At 41.6% G+C, this 27048-nt stretch overlaps 1 protein-coding gene and 1 long non-coding RNA gene across 2 annotated transcripts in view; one reads left to right on the forward strand and one right to left on the reverse strand.

Annotated features, from left to right (window-relative positions):
• The window catches only part of LOC124271347 (proteinase-activated receptor 1-like), a 47013-nt gene extending 20783 nt beyond the window's left edge, over positions 1 to 26230 (forward strand). The window contains exon 2 of the mRNA XM_046706441.1: positions 24347 to 26230. Coding sequence (XP_046562397.1) covers positions 24674 to 25930 — 1257 coding nt within the window. The 5' untranslated portion in view covers positions 24347 to 24673 and the 3' untranslated portion in view covers positions 25931 to 26230. The remainder of the gene's footprint in view (positions 1 to 24346) is intronic.
• On the reverse strand, positions 127 to 22460 carry LOC124271349. The gene is made up of 3 exons (XR_006897015.1): positions 22432 to 22460; positions 15921 to 15926; positions 127 to 197 (listed from the first exon to the last, which is right to left on the reverse strand). It is a non-coding gene; the product is annotated as an uncharacterized LOC124271349 (long non-coding RNA).
• Positions 26231 to 27048: the final 818 nt, after the last annotated feature.

Here is a 27048-nt window from a genome sequence, read left to right on the forward strand (position 1 = left end):
CCAAATGTTGTGGTGTATCTGTTGCACAGCACGAATTCCATCAATTTGACTCACTCATGTGTCGGAATGAATGTTGTTTTACGTCGCGCTCAGAAATATTCCAACTGAACTGCCGGATTGAGCAATAGTCCAGCGGTATATAAATAATAGAGTGTGGGCAAGACAATCCAGTGATCAAAAGCACGAGCATCGATCTACTGCAAAAGGAAGCACACAATCATGTTTGATGATGGCGTAGATCTAAAACAAGAACTTCGCGATGAAGTATTTCATGCTAGGGTATCATTAACTTCGTAACCGAGCCTGACCACCCAATCCATTTAGTCGCCTGTTAAGACCAGCAGAGGTTTATGCGGAGAAATTCTTACCCAAATCCCCCCTGATATCACTTTCTGAACGCGAATCTTTAAGCACAGTGAAACCCCGTTACTCCGGATTCTCTTAATGCGGGCAGTTACTGCTGGGAACGGTCAAAAAGAATGTATCTTTGAATGAGTTGATCAGATGAGATCCTACAAATTGAAGCCTTGTTCAAACCCTACATCAATATTCCTACTAATATTATATCGAGAGAAAAAATCGTTAGCCACACGGACTGCCAAGATAGCTGCAAAATTTCAAGATGTCCGCCATTTGTTCCAATCATTACCGGGGCGGTGGGGTAGTCCAGTGGTTAAATTGTTCACTCGTCACGCCGAAGACCCGGGTTCGATTCCCAACATGGGTACAATATGTGAAGCCCATTTCTCGTGTCCCCCATCGTTAAAGTAATGGAATATTGCTAAATGCCGCGTAAAACTAAACTCACTCACTCATGATACTATCATTAATTACCTACTTGAGACTTTGAAATGCTTATAAATATCCGATGTGATGTTGTTTTTCAGATTTTACACCCTCTTAGATTATTCTTATCAAGACCGCAATCACTTGCAATGTATCGGTGCTCAGTTACCTGTCTTTTCAGCGGTAAGACCCGTGAAGGTCCGGGTTAGAATATTGATCTTCAGTAACTCATGCTTGTCCTAAGAGGCGACTAACGGGATCGCGTAGTCAGGCTCGCTGACTTGGTTGACACTTGGCATCGGTTCCCAATTGTGCAGATCGATGCTCATTCTGTTGATCACTGGATTGCCTGGTCCAGACTCGAATATTTACAGACCGCCGCCATATTGCTGGAATATTGCTGAGTGCGGCGTAAAACTAAACTCACTCACTCACTTTTGAGCGGTAAAGTATCGAATGTCATTTGTGATGTTCCAATTATATGACGTCTCTTCTGCTAAGCTAAGCGAGGAATGCGTGAAATAATATGTTAATATAATATGTTAAATAATATGCTTAATCGATGAACTATAAAAGGGTCTTCAGAAAACAAACATTAAAATGTCATTTACTCTGTGCTATTATATTTACTTCATACATAAAAATATGATTTATGCTACAAATATATATATTCATTCCGTATGCAGTGCCGCGTTAAATGGAATTCCCGGTCTGACCGCTTGATTTCGGTGAGGGGCGGTGGGGTAGCCTAGTGGTTAAAGCGTTCGCTCGTCACGCCGAAGACCCGGGTTCGATCCGTCACATGGGTACAATATGTGAAGCCCATTTCTGGTGTCGCCCGCATACCCACTCAATGATGTGGATTAAACGTAAAAATATAGAGATCGTATACGTTTGCCAGGTTGAGATAAAATGACGACCGAGTCACCATGCCCCCGATTCGCAGTAGTTTACAGGGTGGGGGTAAACCTCTTCCAAAATAAACATTGTCCATTATCTAGCAGTATGTATAATAGTCAGTGCTATTTTAACCGAGACAAATTTGAAAAATATTGTTTTGGCTTAGCATCTCTCCTTTGGTGACGCACAGCATCTCATTTACCGGCAAGTATTTGTGTATGGAGCTTTCAGATATCACATCGGAAGATAAAAGTCGTTCATCAAGATCACAGATTCCCATCGCTAACGGTACATCATTTAAACCAAGACTAATCGCGAAGGTAACATGAGATAGTCAAAACGTTGATGTACTGTATTATCTTTCGCAATGCCACAGATTGCTTTGTAAGCTTGGCAATAAAGCCGCCCACAGACTTTTGTTCGAGAGCCGCTTCACGAGAAGAATAAAAATATTCCCCTGGTTCACGAAGACTAGTGCAATTGTTAGTATATATTCAACAAAGGCCGCTCTCCTTTCTGACTAAAAGCACGTATATACAAGTAGCCTATGGAAATCACGTAATGCACAGCTAATACTGGGGCTCGGTAGAGATTGCAACTTCCAGTTCTCCCAATGTGGGACGGCACCCTTTGTTACCATTCCGTGGTGATTAGCTCAACTGTTCAACGTATTATACGCAGATAAAAGTCATATGTCAGACTCTAAGCAAAGTTTATATGGAAACAGTTTCCGATTGTCCTTAGAAAATTAATAATCGTAAATGTCATTGTGTTTACCGAGAATCTGATGCAGAATCTGAGAGTGCAAGAAGAGATATTCTCACTGAGTGGGTGGAAGGGAGGGAATGAGGGGGGTGGAGGAGCTGAGTTATAAAGGGGAGGGGGCATTAGGGAAAGGAGAGGTGGTTGTGGTGGTGGTGGGGAGTTGGGGGTTGTTGTTGTTGTTGTTGTTGTTGCATGTTGTTGGTGGTGGTGGTGGTGTTGGTGTGAGTGTGTGTGTGTGTTGGGGGGGGGGGGTGTGTCGAGGAATAACTAGTGTATGACGCAGCAAGACATTGGAACTAAATTACGGCCACCTATAAATTTGAGTTGGGTTTTACGCTGCTTTCAGCAATATTCCAGCAATATCACGGCGAGGGATACCAGAAATGGGCTTCACGCGTTGTACCCATGTATGGAATCCATACCGGGGCTTCGGCGTGACGAACGAATGCTTTAACCACTAGGCTACCCCAACGCCCAACGAGCGGGAATAGATTGCCCACCTTCTAGGAGAATGACCTACAACTATCCGATTAACAGAAAACCAAGGTTTCCACGTAAAAAACACAAAAATTATCCTGTCTGTAGTTACTGGAGGTTTTCATGTAACTGGTCTCGATGTCGAGTGAGATGTTGACATTAACCTCTAAATAACTCATTACATCCAAGTGAAATAACTCACATGACATTACATCAAAGGGAAATAACTCACAATGGTATAACAGTAAAGGGACATAACTCTGATGACATTCCGTCAAAGGGAAATAACTCTGATGAAATGATCATCGAGTCGACGGACATGCTGACTTATGGATCGGGCTATGGAAAAAAATCTCTAAATGCAAACAAATCGACGGTAATATCCATTTTTGAGACTTTGGCAAATATATCAATATGGGTCCTTTATTAGGCGAGTTACATATTTGTTCCCAAAGCGATTTACCGATACAATTATGTCTATTCTTGAATCGACGCTCAATAACTCCCACATACATCAACACAAGTGCTCATTTCAACGGCAGTTCCACGAAACGGAGGGGTTTATGTCGCAGATATTGCGTGCGAGTCGGCAGTATGCGTGTTGGTTCTCATAGTGAGAACAAATTATTAACCACAGCATCTGGTCAGATATTATGTTTTTCTGTTATTCCGTACACGTAACCCAAAAAATATCAATATAAATCCATAAAAGAGCAGGCAAAGTGAAATGGGGTTCAAGGTCATGGTCAAGGTCATGGTCAAGATTATTGTACTTTTACAGCGACCTGTTGTACATGTGTTGCGTGTCAGCTTATACTTGTACTCCGGGCTCGTTCCGGCTTTATTGTACATGCAATACCCTGCTGTATATGGATACACTACTTATACACATGGGGCGGTGGAGTAGCCTAGTGGTTAAACCGTTGGCTCGTCACGCCGAAGACCCGGGTTCGATTCCCCACATGGGTACAATGTGTGAAGCTCATTTGTGGTGTCCCCCGCCGTGATATTGCTGGATTATTGCTAAAATCGGCGTAAAACTACACCCACTCACTTACTCATTGCACTGACTCAGAGCAGATCAGTCATAGGGTGAGTGAGTGAGTGAGTTTAGTTTTACGCCGCACTCAGCAATATTCCAGCTATATGGCGGCGGTTTGTAAATAATCGAGTCTGGACCAGACAATCCAGCGATCAACAGCATGAGCATCGTTCTGCGCAATTGGGAACCGATGATATGTGTCAACCAAGCCAGCGATCCTGACCACCCGATCCCGTTAGTCGCCTCTTACGACAAGCATGGGTTACTGAAGGTGTATTCTAACCTTCCATATAGCTGGAATATTGCTGAGTGCGGCGTAATACTTAACTCACTCACTCATTCATAACTACTGCACTGAATATTTCAATTCTTATATGCGTTGTGAAATCATCGTCATTAAATTGAAATTTATGGGTTTGTTTAGAGATACTTCAATGAAATCAAATTGATTGTGAAATGTTTATTGAACAATAACTATTGTTCACCATAAATATGTATTCACGTGAAGTATTGGTAATGTTACTATATATATGGAGGAATGTAGTGTTCACAAACACGTGAAGTATTGGCAATGTTGCTGTATGCGACGTGCTACTTACAAGGGAGGTAACTGGGGATTCAGTGGTATTGGCGACGACACAAAAGTTAATGGACACACAAATTTGAAAGGAAATTCGTAATAGGAAATATGACACGGCCTCCAAGAGAACCCATGTCATCAGGAACCAATTCTATACATGTCTTCGACTGTCATGAATTATTCACTTAAATATGCAAATCTGGTTCTATATTATTTCAGCTTTGAGTCACAGCGCCAATGAAACACTAAGACTAATTTGCTGCAGGAATACAAGTAACGACATTTTTTTAATATAATGTATGAAGTCTGGATGGTTGTAATGAAATCAGTGATATTGGATATGTTGTCTTGTCGGGGGAGTTCAAAGCGTAGATTGCTTGAAGCGAAGAGTCTGTGTAGTGCTATGTTACAAATTAATTCTAATGATAATGATGATTATGACGGTAATGATGACGACGACAAAAATACCGTAAAGCAAGTCAATGCGTTGTTTTATTACCCCGGCCACTGGATCAATGTCGTAAATCTATGATAAACTTTGAGAGTCACGATCATCTTAACGTTACGAACGCGCTGTGGAGTTACGTACAATGCTACATCTCTTGAGCGACATGAGGAGTTGAAGGGTTTCGGTTTAACGAAGTTTCGCTACACTGGTGCTGTACGATTGTCAATATCTAGAGATGAAAAACTGTTATTAACTTAAAATATAAAATTGATATGTCACACGATTGAAACAAAACGTTTTGCCAGAACTGCTTTTAGTCTGCCTAAAAGGGACTCTTGTTTCCAAAATCGGTCGCGAACAGCAGTAAACACAGTTAAATACAACTATGCTGCGGTTAGAGGGAGTGAGTGAGTTTAGTTCTACGCCGCACTCAACAAGATTGTAGCTATATGGCGGCGGTCTGTAAATAATCGAGTCTGGACGAGACAATCCAGTGATCAATAGCATGAGCATCGATCTACACGATTGGTGCGGTTAGGGGGACATGCGTAAATACTTCGAGTTATCCGAGATTCGACACAGCCATAGAAAACGTATAAAGAAAGATTACGAAGGGGCCAAGCTTTTATTTTGAGACAGCCGTAACTTAGACATAACAGTGTTTGTCTGTACATGTACCGAGAACATAGAGTTTCTGGGGCGGTGGAGTAGCCTGATGGTTTAAGCGTTCGCTCGTCACGCTGAAGACCCGGGTTCGATTCCCCACATGGGTACAATGTGTGAAGCCCATTTCTGGTGTCCCCCGCCGGGATATTACTGGAATATTGCTAAACGCGCATTAAACTAAATTCACTCACTCACATAAATGTTCACGTTTGATGGTTAAACAACATGAACATATCAGATTCTTCAGATCATGGGATTGGATAAACAAACATGTTATATGGCCGGCCAGAAAATACAAATAGCCACTTCATGTATGTAAAAAGGAGATTATATTGAATGGACTCAAGTGTATCAAATGACCATTATTGTAATAAATCGTGTAATATAGACCTCACCCTGATGGCTGCCACGTTTATTGGGCCTTCCCACAGGTTATCTGGGCATGCTCTATGTCAATACGGCACGGCAAGGCACATGTACTACAGGTAGATCATAAATATTTAGTCGTAACTTGGATTCAGGTTTCACATAACGGTATCTTCGCTGTATGGGGGATTTGCTAGGAACTTTCCAACATACTTGCTCATTTTGAGACCGGCACTCTCGGGCACTTGTTTTTAAATTTACAGTGTACTTGTTAGAGCTCGGATTTGTCATGATCTAGCACTTGCTATGTGGGAATATGATAATTGTTTTTCATTTTACGATGCACCGTGCGTCGAAATATTCTTGTTAATCACAGTACAATCAAAATCGTTTGTATGTGTCAGTAGCACCAGAATGTATTTGTGATATTGAAGCCCGGATTGTCATGATCTAGCACTTGTTATATGGGAAGGGGATCATTGTTTTTCATTTTACGACGCACTGTGCGTCGAAATATTCTTGTTAATCACAGTATAATCAAAATCCCTTGTGTGTGTCAGAAGTTTCAAAACGTGTTTGTGATATTGGAGAACGGATTTGTCATGAAGAAGCGCTAGTTATATGGAACTGGGTCATTGTTTTTCATTTTACGACGCACCGTGCGTCGAAATATTTCTCATAATCACGGTACCATCAAAATCGTTTGTGTGGGTCTGTAGTTTCAGAATGAAACTTACTCGTATCATACATGAGCCTCATACTAAAGTAAAGCAGCAATCCCCGTGTTCTTTAAATGTTTAAAGGGACGCCCGGTACTCGCGTTTTTTTAATTGGTTGTTTTAGATGCAATATACGATAGTTTACGAAATAATATAATAAAACGACTTTCCTTGTTTTGATGCGAAATTCATAACTTGCTTGGAATTTTGTTTTAACGGGTGAGCCCATGTTTCATCATCACAGCACTATTTGCAAACAAACGAAAGAACAAGCTTAACTTAAATCTAAATACATGGTGTTGAGTAATAAATGTCTTCAATCATAGTGTCATGCGGGAAATCGAACCCGAGACCGTGTCATGATGAACCAACGCTTTACAATCAGGGCCAACGTGATATGGGATATTCAATACAACATCTGGATTAGAACTGGCCTTCAGTAACCCTTTCTGTTGTCATATATGTCATCGTATTAAAATAGCGTAGACCAATGTTCATGATGTCAATCACTGGATTCTGTGGTAGACTTTTGATTATATTCAGGTCGCAGTCATGTAGTTGGAATATTTATCAGTGTTAAACAACAAACAAGCCTCAATACAGGAAAGACCCGTGAAGATCCGGGTTGGAATTGATCTTCAGTAACATTATACTTGTCGTAAGAGGCGACTAACGGGATCGGGTGGTCAGGCTCGCTGACTTGGTTGACACATGTCATCGTATCCCAATTGCGTACATCGATGCTCATGCTGTTGATCACTGGATTGTCTGATCCAGATTATATACAGACTCGATTATTTACAGACCGCCGCCATATAGCTGGAATATTGTTGAGTGCGGCGTAATACTAAACTCAGTCATTCACTCAATACAGGAAAGGTACGACACGCTAATGGCAGTGCATGTGCTAAAGGCACTAAATGCCACGGAAGTACTAACAGCATTAAAAGGTCCAAAAGGTACCAATTACACTTACGACTAAAGCACACTGACATGCATGCATTAATGCACTACATTATTAAACCAACATTCGGATTAAAACGCACGAAATGTGCTAATGCACTAAAAATCCGAACGATGAACCAGATAAAGCCACACAATGTGATAGTATGTAATTACGATTAGAATACTACTCTAACTGGTACGTACTGGTTCTCATCTCCATGACAACAGCACCCCCATCATTATTTTAGCAATGATGTTGTATTCATCAGTTGTTGGTTTGTACTTAAGGGCGATGTTTGATGACAAAGCCACCTCTTGGCACGCCAGCATCCAATCGGTTGTACCGAGTCTCTACAGATTAGTGTTGAGAGAAGTCACTTTGACAGTGATAAGTAACGCGACACTTGTCATAGGTGGATCCAGAGGGGTGGGGGGGTGTGTGTGCGCAACCAACCCCCCCCCCCCCCTATTGTGCTGAAAGTTTGTTAAATTATCATTGAAATTTGGGTGAAAATGAAGTGTGCACCCCTCCTTTTCTCAATAGTGTGCACCCCCCATATCTCAAAAAGCTGTATCCGTCCCTGATTGTAATGGATACTTATCCTTAACGCAGACTCGTAGCTTTTCAATTAATGACAGATAAATTCCGACGTTTGTTTAAATTATCAACAATCTGTGATATTGATCCATGGTAGGGTTACACGAGGAAGATTGTCGAAAGATTATTTGCATGCTGTATGCTGTAATCAAGCACTGCATCTAAATGCAGGAGAATCGGAAGCGTTGCAGCTGGAAACGCGTTCATCAGTAGACGTGTTTCCTAAAGTGACATCCTGTGTTTTCTACAGTGATATGCTGTGTTTCTACAGTTACATGCTGTGTTTCCTACAGTGACATGCTGTGTTTCCTACAGTGATATGCTGTGTTTCACTCAGTGACATGCTGTGTTTCTACAGTGACATGCTGTGTTTCCTACAGTGACATGCTGTGTTTCCTACAGTGACATGCTGTGTTTCCTACAGTGACATGCTGTGTTTCTACAGTGACATGCTGTGTTTCCTACAGTGACATGCTGTGTTTCCTACAGTGACATGCTGTGTTTCCTACAGTGACATGCTGTGTTTCTACAGTGACATGCTGTGTTTTCTACAGTGACATGCTGTGTTTCCTACAGTGACATGCTGTGTTTCCTACAGTGACATGCTGTGTTTCCTACAGTGATATTCTACAGTGACATGCTCATGCTGTGTTTCCTACAGTGATATGCTGTGTTTCTACAGTGACATGCTGTGTTTCCTACAGTGACATGCTGTGTTTCCTACAGTGACATGCTGTGTTTCCTACAGTGACATGCTGTGTTTCTACAGTGACATGCTGTGTTTCCTACAGTGACATGCTGTGTTTCTACAGTGACATGCTGTGTTTCCTACAGTGACATGCTGTGTTTCCTACAGTGACATGCTGTGTTTCCTACAGTGACATGCTGTGTTTCCTACAGTGACATGACATGCTCTGTGTTTCCTACAGTGACATGCTGTGTTTCCTACAGTGACATGCTGTGTTTCACTCAGTGACATGCTGTGTTTCCTACAGTGACATGCTGTGTTTCACTCAGTGACATGCTTGTGTAAAAGTAGACGCGTCTCCTACTTACGTATGAGTAGATGTGTATATTCCTTATTGTTACGGTTAATAAAATGCCGTGACAAAAGGTTTAAGAATCCCCTTTGAACCAGCAAAATATAATACAGACAAGTCTAAAATATTCAATAATATATTGAGCAAACAATGAGCAAGCTACAATGAATCACAATACAGATTTCTAGTACAATGCAATTGAGTCACAAATCTAAAGTAATGGGTCACATATAAAATATTAACTCACCAGAGTCGTGGTAACCATAGTGAGATCAGATATTCTAAATGGAGCTTGTTTACAAATGAAAGCAGTCAGGCACGAAGTGTCAGGGTCAGACGATGGCGTTGTGACGAAGGCAAACAACGATGGGCAACTCCAGTGATATCGAAAGTCCCGTGTGATTCAGTGTGTTAGTCCGTGTGTCAGTCCTTGCGTCGCACCACACAACAGCCAGCCTTTATATATACTGACACAGATTCTCGAACTTTCCAGCAAAGCATGGCTGTATCAATACTATCATTAAACACTTAGATCTTTCTCGAAACATGTTGAACATACGACACGACGATGTCAACACATAAACATCCGGTCAAGGGAGGTAACTCTGGAGCGCTATCATAAAGGCGTGCCGCTAATTACTGTTGCCACTGAACATATATGACTCGAAATGTGACCCACAACCAACACTCAAAACTTTAAACATTGTGACTCATAATTATTATCACCTAACCAATGTTATTACAAATTACAAAATACACACTCTCATAACACTTATAAAGACATTTATCTTACAGCAATTCGAATCTACTCATATGAGAATAATGTAAAACGTCAAGGCCAGAAAATAAACAGTCTCGATTATTTGCCAAATTGATTCCATTGCTCGTAAAATGCAAAATAGGAATGGAAGTTATATGAATGGATTGTGTAAGATCAGCAATGACAGCCGGTTGCAGTTGTACAAAACAACCCTTACGCTACGACTGCCGTAAGTCTATGTTAAGGTCTGGGACCGGAGCTACATTCACCTGGGCGCTAAGCTCGCTTTCTAAAACGGCACCTCCTGGTTACGAAAAGGAACAGCATACCACAGATCCTCGTGTCTTTGCGAGGATTAAAGATTTAAAAATATATATATTAAAATTTGAGATGACCCCCGACTCGAAAGGCTTCACAATACATCATGTATTGTACTGTGGAGCATTTTGATTCGGGGGTCATCTCAAAAACGATATCTTTTTAATCTTTAATCCTCGCAAAGACACGAGGGCCTGTGCAGCATATCCCGCTACCCACACAGTCTGCATGAAAATGTAAGCGTTCATGACGTTGTCGCTAAAAGCAGCACTCCGACCAAAACCTGCCCACACATGCCTACTCGCACGTTTCTGGCTCATATTATTTTGATATTTGTGAAATAGGACTTCTTATACGTTGCGCTGACATGTGTCTCCTATATCATTTGCTTGTCTGAGTACCGCCTTGCAGTTACAATTTATGGTCTCCTGTGTACTAGCGTCAAATGCATATATGTTACAATTTACCACCTCCTGTCTTGGACGTTTTTTGGACGATGTTTAAAGCTTGGAATATGGAGGTTGTTCACGAACATGTTAGTGTGAGTGAGTTGGGATTTACAACGCTTTTAGCAATATTCCAGCAATATCACGACGGGGGACACCAGAATGGGCTTCACACATTGTACCCATGTTGGGAATCGAACCCGGGTCTTCAGCGTGACGAGCGAACGCTTTAACCACTAGGCTAAACCACCCAGCGTAAGACACGTTTTGTTTGTTTGTTTGTTTCTCACCCTGACAACGTTGTAGAACATGACGAAGATTGTGGGTATTTTTGTTAGATTGTAAATCTTCAGGTTTCGGAAACATTCCAACCCTACTAGCATACAGTAAACAACACCTTGTTAGAGGCCAACAACATGGTGCCTCGAGTGCTGGAACCCGAAAACCAATGTTTGATCACTGTCGATCATACCCCTAGACTACCTGTCTTCATTAAGCCTGTTTGACCATGTTCTCTGAGGCTTTGTATATGTACAGAGCTGGGGATAACACGCAATATGACAGTACAGTTACCCGGATTAGGTTTCTGGTAAATCTCAAGTAGGCGGCCATTGCTATCATGGACATCAAGATATCTAGTTGTTGGTGACGTGTGTTGGAACTGTGAATCTTTAGCTGTGAATCTTACACTGTGAATCTTTAGCTGTGAATCTTACACTGTGAATCTTACACTGTGAATCTTTAGCTGTGAATCTTACACTGTGAATCTTACACTGTGAATCTTTAGCTGTGAATCTTACACTGTGAATCTTTAGCTGTGAATCTTACACTGTGAATCTTTAGCTGTGAATCTTTAGCTGTGAATCTTACACTGTGAATCTTTAGCTGTGAATCTTACACTGTGAATCTTTAGCTGTGAATCTTACACTGTGAATCTTACAATGTGAATCTTCAGCTGTGAATCTTACACTGTGAATCTTTAGCTGTGAATCTTACACTGTGAATCTTTAGCTGTGAATCTTACACTGTGAATCTTTAGCTGCGAATCTTTAGTTGTGAATCCTACACTGTGAATCTTTAGCTGTGAATCTTAAGCTGTGAATCTTACACTGTGAATCTTTAGCTGTGAATCTTACACTGTGAATCTTTAGCTGTGAATCTTACACTGTGAATCTTTAGCTGTGAATCTTACACTGTGAATCTTTAGCTGTGAATCTTACAATGTGAATCTTTAGCTGTGAATCTTACACTGTGAATCTTTAGCTGTGAATCTTACACTGTGAATCTTTAGCTGTGAATCTTACACTGTGAATCTTTAGCTGTGAATCTTACACTGTGAATCTTTAGCTGTGAATCTTACACTGTGAATCTTTAGCTGTGAATCTTACACTGTGAATCTTTAGCTGTGAATCTTACACTGTGAATCTTTAGCTGTGAATCTTACACTGTGAATCTTTAGCTGCGAATCTTTAGTTGTGAATCCTACACTGTGAATCTTTAGCTGTGAATCTTAAGCTGTGAATCTTACACTGTGAATCTTTAGCTGTGAATCTTACACTGTGAATCTTTAGCTGTGAATCTTACACTGTGAATCTTTAGCTGTGAATCTTACACTGTGAATCTTTAGCTGTGAATCTTACAATGTGAATCTTTAGCTGTGAATCTTACACTGTGAATCTTTAGCTGTGAATCTTACACTGTGAATCATACACTGTGAATCTTTAGCTGTTAATCTTACACTGTGAATCCTACACTGTGAATCTTTAGCTGTGAATCTTATACTGTGGATCTTAGACTGTTAATCGTATACTGTGAGATCAAGAGGCGTGTCCGAGAGTAAGAAGTACCGGAGAGGGTGTACCAACTCCCTGAGCGGGATTCCCTGAGCGGGATGTCATGACCAAAGGGTAATGCTTAAATATAATCTCCTTGTGTCAGAAACAGGTCACTGAGATACATCTATCGCAGCTGCTACACTTTATGAAAGGGTTGTGTGTGAGTGAGTTGGGTTTTACACCGCATTTCGCAATATTCCAGCAATATCACGGCGCGAGATACCAGAAATAGGCTTCACACATTGTACCCATGTGGGGAATCAAACCCGGGTGTTCGGCGTGACGAGCGAACGCTTCAACCACTAGGCTACCCCACCGCCCCTATGAAAGGGTTGTGGTACACGTAGGGTAAGTTTGCTCTTTGCAAATGGAACCAAGGTCGCGTTCTATCTCAACGCTGAGACGGTTTCAAGTTCCTATACTTTAATGTTGGATAACTAACTGCTAAGATCGGTTTGAGGGACCGGGCACTGGGTCCACCTGCACAAAGCTATTGTAAATCTCATACTTGTGCACGGCTTACAATAGTCATAGCTGGCCCTCAGCCTATTTCAACAGCCTATTTCGAAGCACTTTGACTACCGTAACTCAAACCTCTCCATGGACATACAATAGTTGTTGGGTTAAATTCGGTGGAACGTAGACCGCGTGTTGAAACAACGGGTAAGAAAATACAGACAAATGAAATTGGTTAAACATCAAGTCATTGTAAACATTTACACCAATTAATTTCTTTATATTTTTGCGCAAATTGCATTCAAGTTATTTTTAGCTGTCCATCGGTCCCGAAAGAGGGGCGATAACCTGGCGGTGAAAGCGCTCTTTCGTCGTCGAAGGCTCGGATCCACAAGCGCTATTGATACAATGTGTGAAGCTAATGTTGGTGTCCTATTCTGTGGTATTGGTGGAAGAGTGCTATTTGACTATTTGTTACCCCATTTGATGAAACGTTTTCAACACAATTACACGATCAATAAACACACGTCGATAAATACTAAATTCACCTCTCATTTTCGAAATAGCTGTAACCGGGCTTGTCGAGTTAACTTGTGAAATATTTATGTTTATATTCTATTTAAGAGCTGATGACTAAAACAGCCTCATGCCAAAACAGCCAAGGAGATAATCATGCCTATCTATACTTAGCCGTTGTTTTAAATCATACTTACAAGGCTCGGGACATTAAAAATATAACATTAATTTTAAACTCCTTCATTCCTCGAAGCTTATAAGTTATTCTCGAGCCATAACGCCAACCGTGCCTGTTATTTACTTACTAAACTATAAGTGAGTTAGTGAGTTGAGTTTTACGCCGCACTCAGTAATATTCCAGCTATATGGCGGCGGTCTGTAAATAATCGAGTCTGCACCAGACAACCCAGTGATCAACACCATGAGCATCGATCTGCGCAATTGGGAACCGATGACATGTGTCAGCCAAGTCAGCGAGCCTGACCGACCAATCCCGTTAGTCGCCTCTTACGACAAGCATGGGTTACTGAAGACCAATTCTAACCCGGATCTTCACGGGTCAGAGCAGGAAGTCTACATGTCTACCTCTAGTGACCTATATCCCTAGACCTGAAGATCAATTCTAACCCGGATCTTCACGTGTGTATGTACTAGTCCTAGGTATAAAGAGACTATAGCTCCTGGCTTACCTGTAATTGCTACCCTTACATGTGTCAACGAAAACACTCGAAAACACAACGAAATTGTTAAGGATGGTACTCTAACTGACAAATGCAGTATGTTTCCACTTCATACGTACTATGTGCATGACTAAACACGTGGTCTTTGTTTTCAATCGGATTTATGACCTGATCGTGACGTCCGGTCTGTTTTGGAATGGGCAAAAAGAAATCTTTTCTATACAGTTAACACATAATGCAAGTATGGTATATAAAGGACCACTCATATATTTCGGTATAACCGTAGTTCATTCGACACATTCCGATTAAAACGTACAATGGCCGGGACTAAACAAAATCCGGTTCTCCCGGTGCTACGTTATAGACGTTACTTATTTTAACATGGTATTTTGAGGGCAGGATATGGACCTAATAATGATATACAATGTATATGAATTGGCCTTCTCTCACCTGAAACTTGTCAATAACGAAGTTTATACGCAGGCATAAATATTCACGCACAAGTTGCTTTATAAAAAATATACTCTCCCAAAAAAGAAACGCATATAGCAATTTCAACTGTATTTTTATGTTTATTTTGAAACATCTTGTAGGCTTTATGAGTCAATGAAATATAGCGAAATTGCACACTGGGAATGCAGACTTATCCGTCTTTGGCACCAACTCGAGGGAAGTCAGTTTGAGTGCCACATGGAGACGTGTGGTGGCGCTGAAGTCAATACCTCGTGTGACCACCTTGGGCATCCAGAACTGCACGGCATCGCCTCGGCATCGAACGAATGTCTCAGAATCTCGTGTTGCCCAATCGCAGCCCACTCTGCCTGTAGTGCCTGTGCGAGTTGCTGAAGTGTCTGGGGCTGAGGGTTACGGCGTCGCACCCGTCTGTCCAGGGCATCCCACATATGTTCGATCGGGTTTAAGTCCGGTGATCTTGAGGGCCAGGGGAGCACATTGATGTTGTGGTTCTGGAGGAAGTCTCAAGTGTGACGTGCTGTGTGGGGCTTGGTATTGTCCTGTTGAAACAACTCCCTCTGGCGATCAATGATTGGAAGGAGGTGTGGGCGTAGGATTTCGACACAGTACCGTTGAGCTGTCAGGTTGCCCTGGATCATCACCAAATCCCTTCTCCTACGACAGGTGATCGCTCCCAACATCATAACACTTCCCCGGCCGAATCTGTCCACCTGGGGAACGCAAGCGTCGGCGAAACGTTTACGTCGACGTCTATACACCCGCATTCTTCCATCGCGTCGTTCCAATAGAAATCGTGATTCATCACTGAACCAGATTCTACGCCAATTCGGTAGGTTCCAGGCCTGAACGTTGGTGCACCATTGAACTCGATGTCGACGATGTTATTGTCGAAGCACAGGGCCAAAATAAGGTCTTCTGGCACGTCAACCAGCCTCTCTCAACCTGTTCCTGACGGTATGTGCAGAAAGGCTCCTCAATCCGGGTATCTGTCGAGCGGTATTGGTCGCCGGAGCTGTTCGATGACGCAGGTGATGTACCTGGATGTAGCCATCCTGCGCCGCAGTGGTCGCTCGAGGTCGCCCACTACGAGGGGCATCTGCTACCGAATTCTGCCGGCGATATCTCTCCCAGAGCCGTGAAATGGTGCTTTGGTGAACAGTCATGCGTCGGGCAACTGCAAGTTGAGACTGGCCAGCTTCAAGCAAACCAATGGCGATATGACGGTTGGCTTCACTTAGACGTGGCATTTTGCGTTCGTCAACAATATTCCAAATACAGTGAATAGTCGACAGACAGCGATCAACCTTTTATACCCATCATTGAGACTATCTGATCCCCAACTTTCACGTGCATTGCATGTGAATTGTGTATTCTGTGACACTACACGCCGAAATTGAAAATCATGCTGTTAAATACGGGTATTTTACGGATGGTGCGTTTTGTTGTGATGTTTCAAAACATAAACACCATAGGACTCATAAACAGAGCAAAACCTTTTGTAAAATGATTCACGTTTTAATTCATTGCTACATGAAATTGCTATGTTCATGATGCGTTTCTTTTTTGGGAGAGTATATATACAGAATGCGTCTATCAATGATACATAAAGATATAATAAGTCTAGCCAGCTTTAGTTCGGATCAATTTCCGAACCAGCGTAAACTGAAACTAATAAATATTTCATCGTTCTTTTATTATATATTTACTTGGAGCATAAATAGATCGCTTTGGTGATTATAGACAAGAGTTTGCAACTTAATTCCTATATCAATTATAATCAGCAATACGACTGGACGACAGTAAACAATGCATTCATTGGTCCTTGGTATCGAATGAAAACAAATGACGGAGGCTGAAGCTGATCAGGTAGCCTTGCTCCAAAGCTAAGGCCATGGATGTATAGTAATTCTATCCTTCACAGAGGCAAGTTTAGATAATCGGGTAGTACGCCAGTCTGTTATTTATATTCTTTAAGAAATTTTCATTTAAACTATTAATTATTATTTGTTTGAGTGGCCTTCTAGAAGTTGGTGGTATTGAGATGACAAGACTTTATGGATGAGCATATGCTTGAAAACTGTATAAGAATCTATACCGAAACGTCGCCATTGTCAAAATAAAGAAGTTGATCATCCATAAAGTCTTGTAATCTCTATTAATTATTACTTTAAAGACTTGTGCAAGTCTATTGGTCAGTGTACAGCTGCTTTCGTCAAAGTGAACATTAGTGTAGGCGTTTGACATGGTGATGTATCCAAGTTTATTTGTTTATTACACCTCGTTTGGGGCATTTAAGACGCATGTGACATAGGTGACAGGTTGCACATTGGCTGATTACTTGCACCCGTTAAACAATTGTACATGTGCGCCATAACACTTGACCAGTTTGACACAAATATATCACATCATTTGTGAGTTGTAAGAAAACAATAAGATGCGATCATTGTCCTCTTATTCATCAGGCTCGCTCATTGCAATACTTATTCATAATTCTTATTGCTTCTAAACAACAACAACTCTACTTTAAAACATATCGTCAAGTCACACAAGTTCGATCGACATGTAACTTCTATCGCCCATTTTGAATGGTAATTGTCGCGATACGTAGCGATAACTTACGGTATCTGCAGCTTTGATCTTCTGGTGACACCGCTTTCATTCGTTTGGATCGGAAAATGTTTCGTGTCAAGTTACCAAACGTAAGTTATAGCTCATATTCAGTAAACAACTGCTTTTTAACCCTAGATCAATAATGTAACTTTATCAGCTCAAATAAAATGCAAACAGTATTTATTTCACACGTTGTAAATTGACAGCACACCTGTCTTCTGTTTGTTTTAAAGTTGCTGGTCTAATTGTGACATGTCCAGACACGTGATATCCTTGTCAAAATTTAAAACTTTGGAAACAAGTAAGGGCCATTTCTTATAGAAAACTTAATGCTCCTTTGAGATTTTCCGTCAATTTGTACCTGATGAGGTTCGGGTATTGCCTCATTGATAAATACAACCTGGGCACAATGTACCCACCCTACATGTCAGCACAGAACACATTTACGATTCTGCAAGCCAGTTCGTGGTGTTTGTCGACATTCTGAGGTTTGGTGCCCGTCACGATGAGCCTGAAGAATAACTCCCTGCATAATACTTGTATATAAGCTGAATATTTGTGACTTTTCGTCGTTTTTAGAAGTATATAAACATAAAATGAACGTTTCATGGACATAAATACCATTAAATTACTTGGGACTGCTTTAACTCTGAATTTGACACAAGAGGTCATCCATACACGTCATCCTGTTTACGCGACAAGCCAGCCAATCATATGATCGAACTTGTGTGACGTAGCTTTCTGGGTCACCTGTGTTTGACAGTGAGAGGGCGGCCATGCCGCGATTGTGAAAAGCAGTAAAAATACCTGGATTTCGGAAATGTTTGACATAAATAAACAAGTTTAGAGGTAAGAGATTTGAAAATAAGATTATATGAATATTACTTTGAAAATTCAGCGACAGTTCTTAGGTGATCGAACTTACATGGCACGAGGGTATATGAATCAGATTAAGTGTGAATTCAGTGTAAATTAAATGTCATTGGCATGAAGGCCAAATATTGTATGCATCAAGCTTTGTTTTACTGTTTAGTCGTGACATCATATGAATAATCATCATTACCGCCACCACCATCATCATCATGATAATCACCATCATCATGCCATCACGTGCTCCTACAACAATGTCCTGTACACACTGCTATCTGCCACATGATATTGCCATACACACACAGTTACCTACGTATATTCATGACGCTTGGCGACCGCCTCCGTGGTGTAGTGGTTAGAGCGTCCGCCCGGAGAGCGGAAGGTCGCGGGTTCGATCCCCGACCGCGTCATACCAAAAGACGTTAAAATATGGTACTTGTTGGTCCCTGCCTGGCGCTCGGCATTAATGGGTACAACAAGGACTGGTCGGCTCGGAGTCAGTACAGTGTGTCTGAGTGGGGTATTCCTGCTTCACTGCGACATGGTATCTCAGTGGGCTAGCACTATAAAACCAGCTTCAGTCTGGGCTAGTACAAGCAGCCGCACATACACATACACACGCATACACGTCGTCATATGAGCGAAATATTCCCAAGCACGACGTTAAACCCAATTTCACCTTACCTCACCATGAAGTTTGGCAATTCCGACCTTTGTAAGTGTAGCTTACACCGCGTCTTGTTCATGCAAATTCCCCCATATCGTATACGCTGTAATGTGGAATATGTCTATATCCCACATAACTTATTGAATTAAATATTTCACATTCCAATGATAAATTCACTGCCACCCTTCTGTCCGGAACACTGTCGAGTCAGCATAAATTCTGACCACGTTACCGCATTGATGTAAACTGACAGTTACTATGTAAAGCCTGGCATGGCATTCATATGTAACAATTTTCTCAAGAAGTACAGACTGTTCCTGGTATTTGGAAGACGTCGATTACATGCCATAATGGCAATCTGTGGAATCGAATGTGTGTCGGAATGGGCACAATCATTGCAACTGGATCTCTGATACTAACGCATAATAACATCCAATATCACAATGGAAAAATGATGATTCAGCGAGTTACCATTGCTCCAACAATAGGCTGCATGTTTAGACTGTATCAACCTGTAAACCAAAATGCAAACAGAGAGTGAAGAGAAGAAATAAAGTTGTACAATCGTTTTATGATATCGAATGATAGAACATGTGGCACAAATGAGTCCCAAGTGATAGAATACATGTCATTATAAAGGGGTCGGGTGATAGATCTTGTGGTATTTTGATGAGACTCCATAGGACGTATGACATTAGAACGGGGTTCAGTGATACATCACTGTATGATAATGGGGCTCAGTGATATGACGTATGACATTATAACGGGGTTCAGTGATACATCACTGTATGATAATGGGGCTCAGTGATAGGGCGTATGGCATTATAACGGGTTCAGTGACACATCACTGTATGATAATGGGGCTCAGTGATAGGACGTATGACATTATAACGGGGACCAGTGATACATCACTGTATGATAATGGGGCTCAGTGATATGACGTATGACATTATAACGGGGTTCAGTGATACATCACTGTATGATAATGGGGCTCAGTGATATGACGTATGGCATTATAACGGGGTTCAGTGATACATCACTGTATGATAATGGGGCTCAGTGATCGGACGTTCATGGCATTATAACGGGGTTCAGTGATACATCACTGTATGATAATGGGGCTCAGTGATAGGACGTATGACATTATAACGGGTTCAGTGATACATCACTGTATGATAATGGGGCTCAGTGATAGGACGTATGACATTATAACGGGGACCAGTGATACATCACTGTATGATAATGGGGCTCAGTGATATGACGTATGGCATTATAACGGGTTCAGTGATACATCACTGTATGATAATGGGGCTCAGTGATAGGACGTATGGCATTATAACGGGTTCAGTGATACATCACTGTATGATAATGGGGCTCAGTGATAGGACGTATGGCATTATAACGGGTTCAGTGACACATCACTGTATGATAATGGGGCTCAGTGATATGACGTATGACATTATAACGGGGTTCAGTGATACATCACTGTATGATAATGGGGCTCAGTGATATGACGTATGACATTATAACGGGGTTCAGTGATACATCACTGTATGATAATGGGGCTCAGTGATATGACGTATGGCATTATAACGGGTTCAGTGACACATCACTGTATGATAATGGGGCTCAGTGATAGGACGTATGGCATTATAACGGGTTCAGTGACACATCACTGTATGATAATGGGGCTCAGTGATATGACGTATGGCATTATAACGGGTTCAGTGACACATCACTGTATGAAAATGGGGCTCAGTGATAGGACGTATGGCATTATAACGGGTTCAGTGATACATCACTGTATGATAATGGGGCTCAGTGATATGACGTATGGCATTATAACGGGTTCAGTGACACATCACTGTATGATAATGGGGCTCAGTGATAGGACGTATGGCATTATAACGGGTTCAGTGACACATCACTGTATGATAATGGGGCTCAGTGATATGATGTATGGCATTATTATACTGTATGACAATGGGGGTATCAGTGATACATCACTGTAGTGACGACAATGGGGGAACGGTGGGTTCAGTGATGACGTACTGGCATTGCCCAAATCAGAATAGACGCATAACAGAGTACACCAGAATAATCAGTGATATAAAATAATCTGCTCAGTATAGCCTTTAACACACCGCACCGTCCAAATCCAGAATAGACGCAGATGAGTACTAGAATAATCTGCTCAGTATAGGGGTGCCTTTAACACACCGCTCCAAATCCAGAATAGACGCAGATGAGTACTAGAATAATCTGCTCAGTATAGGGGTGCCTTTAACACACCGCCCCAAATCCAGAATAGACGCAGATGCCCCAAATCCAGAATAGACGCAGATGAGTACTAGAATAATCTGCTCAGTATAGGGGTGCCTTTAACACACCGCTCCAAATCCAGAATAGACGCAGATGAGTACTAGAATAATCTGCTCAGTATAGGGGTGCCTTTAACACACCGCTCCAAATCCAGAATAGACGCAGATGAGTACTAGAATAATCTGCTCAGTATAGGGGTGCCTTTAACACACCGCCCCAGAATAGACGCAGATGACACACCGCTCCAAATCCAGAATAGACGCAGATGAGTAATAATCTGCTAGATAGGGGTGCCTTTAACACACTGCCAAATCAGAATAGACGCAGATGTACTAGAATAATCTGCTCAGTATAGGGGTGCCTTTAACACACCGCTCCAAATCCAGAATAGACGCAGATGAGTACTAGAATAATCTGCTCAGTATAGGGGTGCCTTTAACACACCGCCCCAAATCCAGAATAGACGCAGATGAGTACTAGAATAATCTGCTCAGTATAGGGGTGCCTTTAACACACCGCTCCAAATCCAGAATACACAGATGAGTACTAGAATAATCTGCTCAATAGGGGTGCCTTTAACATAGACGCAGATGAGAGTATAATCTGAGTAAGGGGTGCCTTTAACACACCGCTCAGTATAGACGCAGTGCCTTTAACACACCGCTCCAAATCCAGAATAGACGCAGATGAGTACTAGAATAATCTGCTCAGTATAGGGGTGCCTTTAACGCAGTGTGTTTGAAGCAACATGTCGGGGGCATGACCTCACGAGCATGAAGGGAGAGCCCAATCGACTTCATGTCCGCTACACAGGTAATATATTGCCCGTCCGTGCATTACGAAACACGATAAATATGTACAGGTTTCAACGTGTCCAACATCAAACCTTTAAAAACTGACAACTTGAAGTATTACACATGCCACTAGAATTGAAAGAATATGTTTTTCAGAGACATCACCCAGTATTCCAAAACGTGGAGCAGGGGCTCCCTTCACGAAGCCACCTTTAACATTGCACTAAGGTTACCTAAGTGACTTACGATGACCTTAGTGCTTTGTGAAAGGAGGAAAATGGTTTGTTGTAAATAATCGAGTCTGAACCAAACAATCCAGTGACCAAGAGCATGAGTATCGATCTATGCAACTGGGATACGATGACATGTGTCAACCAAGTCAGCGAGCTTGACCACCCGATCCAGTTAGTTGCCTCCTACGACAAGCATGGGTTACTGAAGACCAATTCTAACCCGGATCTTCACGGGTCGGAGCAGGAAGTCTACATGCTTACCTCTAGTGACCTATATACCTAGCCCAGTACACGTACGAACGCTGTATATAGACCTCACGTTATCACCGTTATCGGGGGACTGTTTTATCGAACTCAATTAATATATCACAAAGGAAGTTTCCTTGTGGAACACGAGCTCCTTCGTACGAGATAAACAGTGTGTTCATATACCAGAGCTCCAGATAAGATTTAGCTCATGTGGGTACTGTACCCACTGTATTTTTGGAGTGGGTATTATGAATGTTGAGTGGGTATTTCATTTTCCGTTACCCACTGCTTTCAAATATGTGCGTATTTCAGTCATTTTACTCACCTAAGTATTATGTCATTGAGTAAGTTTACTAAGCAGGTATGTTCTGTCTTATGTCATACCTAATCAAAACCAACTTAAATATAATGGAAATGATTTCATAAAAAATCACTCATCCTATACTGACAGAACAACACTTGTCCTATACTAACAGTACAACTTGATAGCAATCGATGTCTTTTTCATAACGCAAGCGATTTTTATAAATATATTCCGTACGCATTTGTTTTACACTTTTTGCGTATCTAACATTTTAAATGCGTAATTGGTATGCAAGAATTATTTTTCAATGCGTAATTGGAAATTTTCTATGCGTATTTTACCCGGATACGCAGCTTATCTGGGCCTCTGCTGTTCCTCAACTAAAGGACTGTTCATAATTTATGGCTAGGGGGGCTGCTGCTGATTTTTGATGGAGAAGCATGTACAATGTGAGTGACACCCCCCCCCTAAAAATAAATTTATGTACAAAGAAGCTGACCCCCTGCATGTCATGTACAAAATCAATGACCCCCTCCCCTTCCCATATTTTTTAGCATAATTTTTTAATAATGTTGTGTACAAAATTGATGACACCCCATCCCCCCCCTCCTAGTACTTGTGTACAAAATATTGATGACCCCCTACCTCACCAGAACAAAATGGGTGAAACACCCCCACCCCCCTTTAAAATCATCATCATCCCCTAGCCATAAATTATGAAAGGTCCCTAAGCAGAAAGTTATCAATGAGATAAGGTACCCTGAACTTTCAAAAGAAATTATCTCGTCTTGATATGACGTTTGAAAAGTATTATTAATATTTTAGTACATTATTATAATTAGGTTTTCATAGATGCCCTTTATGGGACATGTATTACAAATAAGGGGCCGTACATAATTTATGGGTAGGGGGGCGGATGATAATGATTTTGACACCCATTAAAGTTTATGTAAAATCAAGGTCCCTCACAGTTCATGTGTACAAAATTGATGACAAACCCACCCCCACCCTTACCTCTCCAGAACAAATCGGTCACCCCCCGTAGGATCATCATCACCCGAACGGTGTCCTGAAAACACGTATTCCATCACAAACAACGAAAGAGTATGGGCGACTAACGGGTTCGGGTGGTCAGGTTCGCTGACTTGGTTGACACATGTCATTATATCCCAATTGTGTAGATCGATGCTCATGCTGTTGATCACCGGATTGTCTGGTCCAGACTCAGTTATTTACAGACCGCCGCCATATAGCTGGAATATTGCTGAGTGCAGCGTTAAACAACAAACAAACAACGAATGACGTCATTGCCAATAACACGCCAATAGCATGATGTTACCATGGGATACAATACGGAACAATGAAACAGGAAGTGCTTATAAGCAAATCAGCAGGCAGTCATTCCTCCCCGATATCAATCTTCAGCTACGTGTGGAAAGTTTTGCAGTTCCTGCTAGCAATATGTTCTTGTTTGTTTTAGGTCCCCATGAGTATGACATCACACGTGTATGCGGCCGTGAAGCCAGGGAAAGAGGGACGTCGCGCCTGCGTCTGATAAGGAAACACATATACCCGTGTATGCCTCAGATTGTCTTCTCCAGTGATATACTTTCCTGCATGGGTCCGTATCTGATCAACGTAGCCGTTTACCTCCATATGGACCCGGTGTTAAAGAATCTTCCATGACTGATGAAGCTGTGTAAAAGAATGATGCCTGCTTGTAACACATCTAGAATCATATGGCGTACATGTATGTGGAATATGTTTGGACTATTTTGAAAACTGTGTGCGATATTTCCAAACTGCTATGATGACTCACCATTCTTACACATCTAATCATGCAGTGCCTGTGCTCAACTCCTCCCTCAAGCCCGATACCAACGATACGTCTGTCTTTGACGTCTGCAGAGCAAGCAACGTCAACTCCACCAACGATCTCCAACCAGACACCCTCGACGAAGTCATAGTGTTTGTCAATTTGTACATACCCCCGGTACTCATTATATTTGGCAATGTTTTCAATGTGCTCGCCATTATGGTCATGCGCCACAAGTACTTCCGGAATCTGTCCACTTCCGTTTACATGATGGCTGGGGCTGTCAACGATGCTTCAAGTCTTCTTATCTCCTTAATTCCTCATTGGTTGTCAGTAAACTTCCCAGAAACCATTGCGAGGAACAGTGCTATGAATTTTATGTGCAAGTTCTTCAACTTCTATGGCTGGGGAAACTGTGACTTTAGTATTATGGTGACAGCCGCCATGACGGCTGATCGAGCCTACGCAATAAAATATCCTTTAAAAAATTCTTCAGCAAACAGTATAAAGCGGGCTAAGATTGTGATCACGGTGTTAGCAGTGGTCGTCGTGCTGAAGGAGTTCCATTTCTGGTTTACGTCTATCATCGTGCCTGCAGACAGGAAAGACAGAATGTGTGACGTTGACCTTTCCTCCCTGTCGTACTGTTATTTCTATCACCAGGTCTGGCCGTGGATTCATATAGCATTTTTGTCCCTGTGTTTTCTTGTCATCATCTCCAGCAACTGTATTATAATTAAAAGTGTCAAAAACGCTGGTGGGAAAAGTTTCCGAAAAACTATGAAAAACAACAATTCGGAAGTTTCGGCGAGAAGAAATACAAGGTCACGTTTAAAATGGCGGCAAATAACGGCCATGTTGTTGGCTGATTCGTTTGCCTTGTTACTGTTGACGTTCCCATTCTCGGTGCATCTGGCCGTGACCTTGACAATGAAAGACGAAGGACCGGAAGTTCAAAAAATCAATGGATATATATTTTCAATGGTCCTATATCTTTTGTACTCCAACAAGTGTGTAAACTTCTGCCTGTATTGTATGACGGGATCGCGATTCAGAATGGCGCTTCGCGAGGTCATCACGTGCAAAAGGTTACGGTGCCAAGGGGGAAAATTCTTTACAGTTCTCGCCAAATCTGCATATCAAGGAAGCACGTTCACTGGTAACAACACAAGCACGCCCAACTCATCCTCCCCTGGCAGCTCTCTGAAGAGAGAACACTCAGAATTAGAAAAGACGGACAAATTCTAAATCTGTCTCATTCGTCGGTATTAAATTGATCCTCATAAATCTTTAACTGAAATCAGTCCCCTCTTTCTTCAAAATATTGATTCAAACAAACCTGAAATATATTTTATCAGTGATGTGTCCCAAACTCATTTTTTATGGATTTTTATTACGTAACATTTATTACGATTTATTACAATCTGACATGTACCGTTCCAGTCTAAAGAAGAAGGTGGTTGAATGTAAAATGGAGAATGTACTTAATACATACTTGCTAAAACTGTCGTCATTTGATTAATAAGGTCTTCAAGGAATCGAGGTATATAAAATTACGATATCTTGTTCTTGGAAAGTCATTTAATTAATATGTTGGAAGGAATATGGAAGGCTTGGTATATTTTTAAAATTACGATATCTTGTTCTTGGAATATGATACATAGGTTAAATAATGGGATATCTTGTTCTTGGAATATGATACATATTCATAATGGGAGTGGCATTGTCACCACTCGCCTTTTTCCGCTCGGCTTGTCCTGGAATGGCGAGTGTGGTCACAAAGTGGTGTACCAAATGTCCGCTCAATATTCACAACAGATAAATGTTTTAAAAAATGGATAGAAGGAGGATTTTAGAGGCGCAGCTCCTGATAATGCTCCTGAGACCTCTCCACAGAACACCTGCAGCAAGCGTACGGTTCCTCCCGATCAATTTTGGCAGGATTGGCTGAATCTACAATGGAACTAGTTTCTTTTATGAGACAATCACATGACGCAACACACCAAGACAACCCCGACACCCTGTTTAAATTGTTTTGTTCGTTTTTTGCTCCAAATCAAAGTATACCTACTCCTTCAAGAATTACAAAAAGCTGTTTCCCAAACCGCCCGCCGTGTTATACCAGTTTTATACACCAGAATGTGCTCGTTAACGGAAACTGTAGGGTTGTGCCATGTCACTGCGTCGGTATTGTGGTGGTATGTAGAGAAATCGCCCCTAGTCCATCGGAATGTTTCCGTGCTGCGTATTAACGAAGTATTGCTGAAGCTGGAGTAAAATGATCCCTACAGTATGACATATGAACAACATGACTTTTCTGATGATAGTTCCTTTGATATTCCAAATATTCAAGACTCAAGCATTAA

The sequence above is a fragment of the Haliotis rubra genome, unplaced genomic scaffold (assembly GCF_003918875.1).
Source record: "Haliotis rubra isolate DU_JTF1 unplaced genomic scaffold, ASM391887v1 Scf16, whole genome shotgun sequence".
NCBI lineage: Eukaryota > Metazoa > Mollusca > Gastropoda > Lepetellida > Haliotidae > Haliotis > Haliotis rubra.